The 10,796-nt window shown below is 42.5% G+C and overlaps 1 protein-coding gene across 3 annotated transcripts; it reads left to right on the top strand.

Annotated features, from left to right (window-relative positions):
* The first annotated feature begins 3,547 nt into the window (after nucleotides 1-3,547).
* On the top strand, nucleotides 3,548-10,740 carry EXO5 (exonuclease 5). 3 transcript variants are annotated; one of them, XM_049698092.1, is made up of 4 exons: nucleotides 3,548-3,927; nucleotides 4,477-4,647; nucleotides 4,752-4,808; nucleotides 9,242-10,740. In XM_049698092.1, the coding sequence occupies exon 4, from the start codon at nucleotides 9,251-9,253 to the stop codon at nucleotides 10,361-10,363; it is 1,113 nt and encodes a 370-aa protein (XP_049554049.1). In that variant the 5' UTR covers nucleotides 3,548-3,927; nucleotides 4,477-4,647; nucleotides 4,752-4,808; nucleotides 9,242-9,250; the 3' UTR covers nucleotides 10,364-10,740. The 3 variants fall into 3 exon arrangements, with proteins under 3 accessions (XP_049554049.1, XP_033277918.1, XP_049554045.1); XM_033422027.2 differs by lacking the exon at nucleotides 4,477-4,647; XM_049698088.1 differs by having other exon boundaries at nucleotides 4,477-4,808.
* The last annotated feature ends 56 nt before the right edge of the window (nucleotides 10,741-10,796 follow it).

Here is a 10,796-nt window from a genome sequence, read left to right as displayed (position 1 = left end):
ATCTGTATTCCTTAATCCAGGAAGTGGTATCACCACTCATCCAATTCTCCGGTTTAAACTTCTCCCTCTCATCCATCACCTTTCCCAATCAGTCACCAGGTCCTATACATTCTGTTCAGGATCTCTTCAGTTTATACCCTCTGCTCTATTCCCATTGTCAGTACTTTAATCAGGCTCTTAGCATTTCCTAACTGCTTAAATAGATTCCTAAATATTTTTTATATATCTAATCTGGACTCATCTCTCTGTCATCCCCACTGCTGCTAGAGTGGTCACACTAAAACATACAACTAATCAAATTATTGCTTGAAATCCCTCAATGGTTTCTTATAACTTGAAGCTAAATGTCAGATTCCTTAATAGAATACTTGGTATAGAGCACTGCCTATTTTTCTAGTAGTGGCTCCCAAATTTCCCCCCAAGTGTACTTCTCTCCAGCCATAAACATATTATCGTCCTCCAAATATTCCATGCTATTTCATGGTTTCTGATGATCAACTATGCTATTTTTTCCTCCTTCTGCCTAACTTCTCTTTTAGCTCCTACTCATCCTCCCAGATTTAGTTTGTGTCACATCTTCAGGGAATACTACACAAAATCTATGAAGTTTTGGATGAACAATTGAAGTCTTGGCTGAATTTACTAAATAAATATCTAGGCCTTATCCTACAGGATTTTTGACTAGAGAGTGATAGCAAGGGATTTTAATTTTATAAAATTACTCTGGAATCACTATGGAGGACCATGGCTCAACATGAAGCAATAGCCAGGGCTATTCAACTTCAATTTGCTTCACACTGTTGCTTGCTACACTTCCTTCTTTTCTTACCCTTGCTACCATGGGTTTGCACCTAAAAAAAAAAAAAAAAAAAAATCATCGAATCCTTGCCTCAGGCTCTGTTTTCTTGAAGACTCTGGTTAAGACAAGCACACAGCCCCAGTTTGAGTAATCAGGGCCAATTGGACAATTTCTGGACTTATCTTTGAGGTATTAGGGAATGGGCTTCCTTTTCTTCCACTGGACACAAATCTGGAAGACTGTGGCCCTGGAAGCTACTGGCAGTGGAAGAGGAGAAAGACTGCCTATAAATGCAAAAACACAGAGGAAATAGATCCAAGAAATGGAGAGAGAAAACTCAGTTCTGGTCTCACTGTTTGACATCTGGATCAAGCCTCACCTGAAGCTAGAGCTCTTGGGTTTTCAAACTGATAAATGAATAAACCCTAACTGATTCAAGAGTTCAAATGTCCTACATCTGAGGCTGCCTGTTTTAGCAGAAGCATGGCCCAGTCTTACATCCTTAACTCACTCCCAGCTCCCCCAACTTCCTAGCTTAGGACTACCTTTTCTGGCTTTCTCCAACTAAGCAATGCCCTTTTCAATTACCAGAAACTTGTGTTTGGCTAAAGAGAGGCTGACCTTTATACTGGGAAGAGAAGATTCTCAAATACAGAATATTGTCAGTGGGTTTCTCTTAAGCATATAAAAATTATGTCAATAATTGTTCTAGCACCTGTAAGGAACCCAAACTTGAGCAAGATAAATTCCCTGCCCTTAGGTCTGATGCTCAAGAGCAGCACTGTCCAAGAGAAATATAATGTAAGCCACAACACAAATGCGAACCACATAAATAATTTTAAAATGTCTACCAGCCACATTAATGCAATAAAAAGCAGTAAGTAAAATTAATTTTTAAAATATATTCCATTTGATACAATATATCCAAATATTACTATTTCAACATGTAATCAATATAAAAGTTATTAGTGAGTTAACTTTTTTTTTTTTACTAAATCTTCAAAATACAATATTTTATAGTTACAGCAGATGTCATCTTGGACTAGCCACATTTCAAATGCTTAAGAGCCACACGTACCTAGTGGCTACTGTGTTGGACAGTGAAGCTCTCGAGAGCATTCATATAGATAAACACTTACTTTTATCATATAAACACTTCAGTGGAAGACTGTAATCAGTGTGATTTAGAGATACAAATTCTACCCTCTGAAAGAGTAAGGAAAGTAAGATGGAAAGAGGAAAACAGACAACTTGTGTCTAACAGTATTTCCCATATTACAGATATCCCTGGAGGTGGAGGAACTAAATCAAAGGCTTTTGTATACAGATGGACCTTAAATGCCCCGACTTCTTATGATAGCCTTTTGGGGAAAGGGTAACATTTTCTGCAATTTGAGAATGAAAGCTTTGGGGAACATCGTCTTGCTATCTTGGAAATTTCTTTTCCCCACAGCGTGATCATTTCTGAATCGCTTCTGCTTCACTCCACCAATCAGCATTGCCCCTCAAACTCCGTTTGAAGATAACAGGTCCATGTGTGAGAGGGTTGAGGAGAGGCTTCTGTGCATTGGGAATTGCATCCTGGTGAAGGAAAGTTATACTTGGGAGGAGGTAGAAACCTCCAGCCTCAATACAGCAGTGCCCACCCATATTTCACTTGATGTGTAAGATTCCCCTCAACTTTCATTATTTCCAAGAACAAGGACGTTTTCCTACACAACCACAAAATCATTTTCACACTCAGGATATTGATAATTGATACTATTATCTAATATATGTCGCATTTAAATTCCCCCAACTGACCCAAAATCTCCTTTGTAGTTTTCTTTTTTATTTAACTTTTTTTTTTTGGCCGTGCTGCGCTGCTTGCGGAATCTTAGTTCCCTGACCAGCGATTGAACCCAGGCGAGGGCAGTGAAAGCACTGGACCACCAGGGAACTCCCAACATTTTTGTATTTTTTAAAAAGAAATCGGGGAATTCCCTGGCAGTCCGGTAGTTAGGACTCGCTTTCACTGCTGGTGCTGGGGTTCAATCCCTAGTGGGGGAACTAAGATCCGCAAGCTGCGAGGCCCAAAAATAAGTAAGTAAATAAATAGATTTAAAAAAAAAAAATCTTTCCCTATTCTGAAGTCCAAAATGTATTTAGGTTTTTAATCCTCCTGGAATTGATATTTGTGATGAAGTGAGACAAGGGGTCTCATTTTATATTTTTTTTCATAAGGATACCCTATTGTCTCAGAACCTTCATTGAAAAGGCCATCTTTTTTTCTCCATTGCTATGCGATGCCACCTTTGTCACAAATCGTTTCCAAATATGTGATGGCTGTTAAAAAAAAAAAAGCGATGATTGTCATAAAAGTCAGACAACTGGTTTTCTCAGGAAGGAGGCATGGGAGTGTATTTGGGAATGGCACGACACTATTTTTGCTCTACATGATATGTCTGTTCAATAATTATTATACTCACCTTTCTATTTCAGAATATAATTGTGTTATATTTCCCAATAAAAGGGTTAATTAAAAAGCAAGCAAATAGAAAAAAGAAATACATTGATGAGACGAGCGTCAGCATCTTCGAAAAGTGAGCTCGTGGCTGTTCTCTCAGCTGGGAAAGTTGGTGCGAGGTGCAAAGGCGTACAAGGTGGCAAAGCGCAGACGCAGCGCTAACGGGCAGAGGCCAAGTGCACCGCGGAAAGGGACATGCCCTAGACCTTTCCCCTACACTGGCTTGGCAGTAGCCGGGAGCCGCCAGGGTGGGAGCTTCTTGGTCAGGTGACGGCGCAGTTCCGTCCCGAATGAATCCACACGCACAGCCAGCGACCCACAAGGACGACCTCCGCAGAGGCGGAACAGCATCAGGACCCTCCTCCGCCCCGCAGATAGCGGGATTCGCGTCTGAGCCGCAGACGCGCGAAGACTAAGCGGCGCAGCTGAGGCCTCCGGGAGGGGGCGGACCTTGGGCAGCCGCTGGGCATTCTGGGCCTGGTGTCCAGGAGGCTTTGGTGCGAAGCGCGAAACCAGAGGTCCTCTGCCTGTCTTGCACTTGCGTGTCCGGGGAAAGGGTCCGGGAGCCGTTCCGAGGCCTCGGCGGAGCCGGTGGAGTCTGGGGTTCCGAGGCATATCCCAGGTTAGGGGAAGGCCGGCGAATGCCGGTGGCGGGCTGAGGGGCTGCGTTTTGGAACTCAGGGGATCTGTCTCCGCGGGTGCCGCGTCCCCCCAACCCCCTTTCTGGGTGGGAACGGCTCCGGGGCAGCGGCTTATCGCGTCTGCTCCCGTGGGTTCAGGACCTTTCGAACTTGGAAGACCCTGCTGTCGGCTGGGACCCCTTCCCAAGTCCAGCAATCCTTTGCTCCCTCCTCCAGTACACTGTAGGGAGGTGCTCAGTAAATTTTCGGACATGCATAGAATTCCCGGGGAGACAGTGGTTTTGGGGCCGGTGGGAAGGTCTCCGCTTAAGGCTTTCTTGGAGCCCACAAGGCCGGGCTGCACCGAGCAAGTCAGGATGTTGAGCGTGAAGGTAGAGGCAGTTCCGCAGGCAGCAGGAACCCATCAGAGGGGAAAAACATCTGATCTGAGGTCTCTGCCCGAGCTTCTGGGCCGAAGTTGGGGCTGGAAGAGGAAACTGCTCTCGGAGCTCCTGGGGGACCTTCGTTATTGCTGACCCTTTTACTTGCAGGGAGCGGGGACTGGATCAAGTAACGGCATCCAGGGTATGGGCAAAAACGAACAAGTCACGGAGAATTTGCCTTCGGAGCCAGGCAAGCTTTACGTAGGATCTGGGGTGAGCAACAGTCTGTGCAGTGTGAATCAGAGCGGAGGAAACGCCGCAATGTGAGGGACTGGTCAGGTGAGAAAGGACCAAAAGTCTCTGTTCTAGCAAGGCCCAGAGTTGCTAATCTGGATTCTCCGATTGCAGACCTGTTCTTTCAGAGCTCTTTCCTCCTCCCCCAGCCTTGTCATTTCAGCATTTTACCTTTCCTGTGAGGAGGAAGATCAGCCAAGTCCCAGGTGAGTAGAAGTTTCTTCTCTCCTAAAATTTAATTTGTCAGAGGGAATAGGTGTACTATCTCATCTTTCCCTTGAGAAGGAGAAGGAGATCCACATTTGTTGAGTGCCAATGTGTGTACTTTGCCATCACTCAGTTGTTTGGGTAGCTGAGTGTGGTTGGAAGGAGTACTCTAATTTTAAAGATGTGTCAGTAGCCTCAGGAAAACTGCAAACTTGCCCAAGAATACTCATAAGGCAAGTAGCATACTAAATACTATTGACCTACTCAGGTTCAGAATCCAGATCTCTAGGGCCCCCAGACTCTTGGCAGCATGCTGGTGTTTCCCAAACATCTCATTCACTTACCACCTATTTCTACCATACCTATGTACCACATGTATTGTTAGTCTCATATTTTTAATTTTTTACTTACATTTATTTAAAAAATCAAACTTGTGCTTAGAAACACTACATATGAAATTATGCCTTTGAAGAACACTCTAAGCTTTATATTTATTCTAAGATGTTGATCCATGTGCCATGTAAAATCATCTTCTGTCAAAAAGATACAAACTGAATTTGGGGACAAAGCGCACACTGCATCATGCCCTTGCCTGGATTTTTTCTGCATAGGAAAGTCCAGGCAACACATTGAGTCTAAATTGTCCATCCCCAGTGTATTGTTTTTTCCTTTTAGGTAAATAATTCCACAAAGAATGCTCTCCTTTTGTGTCTTCTTCTTTTTTTTTTTAATATAAATTTATTTATTTTTGGCTGTGTTGGGTCTTGTTGCTGCGCGCAGGCTTTAATTGTGGTGAGCGGGGCTACTCTTCGTTGCGGTGTGTGGGCTTCTCGTTGCAGTGGCTTCTCTTGTTGCAGAGCACAGGCTCTAGGTGCGCGGGCTTCAGTAGATGCAGCCTGTGAGCTCAGTAGTTGTGGCTGGCGGGCTCTAGAGCGCAGGCTCAGTAGTTGTGGTGCACGGGCTTAGTTGCTCCGCGGCCTGTGGGATCTTCCTGGACCAGGGCTCAAACCTGTGTCCCTTGCATTGGCAGGGGGATTCATCATCACTGCGCCACCAGGGAAGTCCCTTGTGTCTTCTTTACAAACATTTCACTTACCTGTTAAGAGCTACCCTGTTTTGAGTGTTGTATGTAAAACAAGTAGGAAGTCCATGCATTTCAGGAGCTTACGCTCTCTTTGGGGAGTTAATAGATACATACGAAATAATTGAAACCAGTACTGTCCAATAGAACTTTGTGTGACAGGGAAGTGTTCTATATCTGTGCCTTATAATGTGGTACCCACCAACCACATGTAGCTACTGAGCACTTGAAATGTGTCTAATTTTATTTAATTTTAATTAAATTTAAATAGCTGCATGTGACTGGTGGCTACATATTGGATAGCCCAGGACTGGATATTTGAAGTAAACTATTTTCAAGGTCAGTTGATTTGGATTTAGTGCCCTCCCCTGCAGCGGGGTGGGGGTAGGGGGCAACCCGAAGTATACGTGTTAATTGCCATTTAACTTTTGTTTCTTGGTGGAGGGTAAAGATTCTCTCCCAGTTTCAGGGACTTCATAGTCCAAATAGCATTACTCATTTTGTATAAATTTATTTATTTATTTATTTTTGGCTGTCTTAGGTCTTCGTTGCTGCACACGGGCTTTCTCTAGTTGTGGCGAGCAGGGCTACTCTTTGTTGTGGTGCACGGGCTTCTCATTGCAGTGGCTTCTCTTGTTGCAGAGCACGGGCTCTAGACGCGCAGGCTTCAGTAGTTGTGGCGCATGGGCTCAGTAGTTGTGGCTCGCGGGCTCTAGAGAGCAGGCTCAGTAGTTGTGGCCTACGGGCTTAGTTGCTCCACAGCATGTGGGATCTTCCCGGACCAGGGCTCGAACCCATGTCCCCTGAATTGGCAGGCAGATTCTTAACCACTGCGCCACCAGGGAAGTCCAACATTACTAATTTTGAAACTATCATCATCTAAGGCACATTTATAGTTTAAGACACTTGTGTAAACGTGCAGCTTCTGTGTTTTATTACTGTTGAAATATCCTATAAAGCAATAACTTTATAGGATATACCCAGAAGTCTTAGCATTATATTACTTTGGTTCATTGCAAATAACTTGTTTTCCAGCTATCTGTGTTTTCCTTCATTAGGGACATTTAGACTATTTAAAAATTAGTTAAGTACAATGATAACTAATATTAATACCATTTTCAAAGTATCAGTTGTTAAGTTTTTAACATGGGAGTTGGTACATACTGCTCTTTCATTGCTCCTTAGAGTAGCAAGGAGGAAGCTTCGCTCACAGTTTTTACCTCAATCAGCTTACATTCTGTGTCAAGTTATTTTCTTGTCACCCAAAGTCAAAATACTAGTGGGCTGCTCATACCTTGTTTTGTTTTTTGGGGTTTTTTTTGTATGCAGGGTTAGATATGTGAAGTAAGAAGGAAGGCTTAGAAAGAGTATCTTCACAAGATAATTTGCCTAGTTTCTTTTTTTTTCATATTTTAATTTTATTGGAGTATAGTTTTTTATTTTACATTTATTTGGTTGCGCTAGGTCTTAGTTGCAGCAGGTGGGCTCCTTAGTTGTGGCTCACCAGCTCCTTAGTTGTGGCATACAAACTCTTAGTTGCAGCATGCATATGGGACCTAGTTTCCTGACCAGAGATTGAACCCGGGCCCCCTACATTGGGAGCACGGAGTCTTAACCACTGCAGCATCAGGGAAGTCCCTTTATTGGAGTATAGCTGATTTACAATGTTAAGTTAGTTTCAGTTGTACGGTAAAGTAATTCATATACATATATTCATTCTTTTTTAGATTCTTTTTTCATATAGGTTATCACAGAATATTGGGTAGAGTTCCCTGTGCTATACAGTAGGTCCTTGTTGGTTATCTAAATATCTTATATATAGTAGTGTACATGTGCTCACCCCAAGCTCCTGATTTATCCCTCCCCCCTACTAGTTTCTTTTTTTCTGACCAGGGATTGAACCTGGCCCATGGTAGTGAAAGCCTGGAGTCCTAACCGCTAGGCCACCAGGGAACTCCCCTAGTTTCTTAAGATTAAAAATACTTGAGAGACAAAACAATCAAACATAATGTATGGTCTTTGTTTCCTGGTTTAACGAAAAGCTATCCAAATGGTTTTTAGGGCAGCTGAGGAAATTTGAATATGGACTGGAGTATTAGGGAATTATTAATTTTGGTAGATATGATAATATTGTAGTTAATGTAGGAGGCTTTGGAAAAGTATGTGAAGCATTTGTATTTGAAGCATGATGATTTCTGTAATTTATTTTAAAATAGGCTAAAAAAAAACACCTGAAAGAAGCAAACACACAGCAACATGTCAACAGTTATTTATCTAGATTGTGTTCATTGTTCTATTCTGTCTCCTGTGCTTGTGAAATTGTTTGCTGTAAAAAGGGAGAGTATTTGTCCCTCAGTAGAGCACTGAGATATTGGGTGTGAAGCACTTGGCTCAGTGTCTAGCACACAATAACTGTGCAATAAATATTCACTATTATTTATAGCAAAATACAGTAATATTTTAAGAGTTTTCACTTACATATTTTCCATCATAAGCTAATTTCTTGTGGAGGGAGAAAATAAACTTAGTGGGAAACACCAATTTCTATAGTGTTAGGAGGAATTTATAGTCAGTAAAGGTAAAGTAAAACCCACCAAGAGCTTTTCCTTCTTGTCATTTTCTTAATATATCTCAAACACAAAAAACAACTGATTTCCACATGTTGCTGTGAATATCCTCTCTCGTTACTTCATGCTATTACTTCATGAGTAGATCTATTTGTATTTATCTGTAGTTAGTCTTTGAATTTTGCCACACTACGTTTCTGAGAACTACATTTAAAAGCAGTCATTGTAGAGCTGATTTTTCTCAAGGAACAGTTTGTTATTGAGATTTATTTTCCTAGTCAAGGACTTTGTATCAAAAGAATTGTAGAAGTGGTCCATGGTAAACTGGCAAACATTGCTCCAACATTTACAATGATCTACATTCACTTAAAAAATGAAATAATGTCCCAAGTCAGTAGAATTTTGAAGGAAAAAAGGCAAACCTCAAATTTCCTTTTAAATGAAGAAACTGAGGACAAAGTAGGTGATTTGCTTAAAGTCACATATGGTATGTTAGTACCAGATTCAGTAATAAAACTTAAGTTTTATTTTGCCCTTAAAAATTTTTGCCAAGTATTCATATATGGATGATACAATGAGTCTTATTGTTGTAAATTGTACCCGTAGTACAACTCCATAGCATTACTAATTGGTCATAAATAAATAAGCATCTTTAAAGACTGTATATAAATAATTAGTCGTGATTCTTTTTTACCTCATTGGAATTTGAAAGTGCTTTTGAGAAATTTTTCATTTGGGTAATGCATTTCTTTAACATGATATGCACGGCCTTTGCCCAATCCAGAGCTGTGCCATGGAAGAGACTAGGGAAGAGGAGACGGTGTCAGCAGAGGCCTCAGGCTTCTCAGACTTGAGTGACTCAGAGTTTCTGGACCTGGAGGATACACAAGAGTCAAGTACTTCACATAACAAGCCTGGCCCTTCTTCTGAACTCCCTGGGAAGGATGGCAAGCTCATAAGCTTACCAAAGTGGAAAAGAGGATTGGATGTCTTGTCACCTATGGAAAAATTCCATCTTAAATATTTGTATGTCACTGACCTGTCTACTCAGAACTGGTGTGAACAGCAAATGGTATATGGGAAGGAGCTTCCTGGTTTCTTGACACCTGAGAAGTCATCTGTTTTGGACACTGGTGCCAGCATCCACCTAGCTAGAGAACTAGAAGTTCATGATCTTGTGACTGTCCCCATCACCTCTAAAGAAGATGCTTGGGCAATTAAGTTTCTGAACATATTATCGATGATTCCTACCCTGCAGTCAGAAGGGCGCATCAGAGAGTTTCCAGTGTTTGGAGAAGTGGAGGGTGTGCTCCTTGTTGGAGTGATTGATGAGCTGCACTATACAGCCAGGGGGGAACTGGAACTGGCTGAACTCAAGACACGCAGGCACCCTGTGCTCCCTCCAGACGCTCAGAGAAAAAAAGACTGTTTTCAGGTCAGCCTGTACAAATATATCTTTGATGCCATGGTACAAGGGAAAGTGACCACTGCTAGCCTAATCCACCACACAAAATTGTGTCCAGAAAAGCCATTGGGACCTTCAGTGCTGAGGCATGCCCGGCAGGGAGGCTTCTCTGTGAAGTCCTTGGGTGACCTCATGGAGCTGGTCTTCCTGTCTCTAACACTGTCTGACCTCCCAGTTATTGATATGCTGAAGATTGAGTATATCCACCAAGAGACTGCCACTGTGCTGGGTACAGAGATAGTGGCCTTTGAAGAGACGGAGGTGAGAAACAAAGTGCAGCACTATGTGGCCTACTGGATGGGACACCGAGAGCCTCAAGGTGTTGATGTGGAGGAGGCTTGGAAATGCCGGGCATGCACCTATGCAGATATCTGTGAGTGGAGGAAGAGCGGTGGGTTGCCCAACTCCATGCTAGAGCCGCAAGCCGAAAAAGCCAAATGAACGGAAGATAGACTTTCAGGAACTTTGATCTTTCCTGCTCCTAATGTACTCAGCAGAGTGAAAGAGGACCAGTCTCTGAGCTTCACTTCCATGGAGAGTGTTCTTATTTTGGTTCTTTTCATATTTCCTCAGCCTCTTACCACACAAATCCAGGACCAAGGCTCAGGGGTGAGTGGGAGAGATCTGGGATTATACTGTCCCTGGAGCTTTGCCGTAGATTGCCAAGAAGACAGATGCTTATCATGGCTGGAGCAAGGTATCCTTCAGCAATCATTGCTTTCCTAAGAAGATTCTTCAGTTTCTTTTAAGTCTCTTCCCTATTTTTTCTCAATCAGGGTTTCTACATTTTATATAATGAAATAAAATGAAACACTGTCCAGGTTGGTTGAACTGGATTTTTTCATAATCTCAACCCTTCAAAGAGGACCACCAG

This window comes from Orcinus orca, chromosome 1 (genome assembly GCF_937001465.1).
Source record: "Orcinus orca chromosome 1, mOrcOrc1.1, whole genome shotgun sequence".
Lineage (NCBI taxonomy): Eukaryota > Metazoa > Chordata > Mammalia > Artiodactyla > Delphinidae > Orcinus > Orcinus orca.
This window is presented reverse-complemented; position numbering and strand designations above follow the sequence as displayed.

What these genes read in the sequence shown, in the direction of transcription:
- EXO5 (XM_033422027.2), top strand. Translation starts at nt 9,251, where the DNA reads ATGGAAGAGACTAGGGAAGAGGAGACGGTGTCAGCAGAGGCCTCAGGC.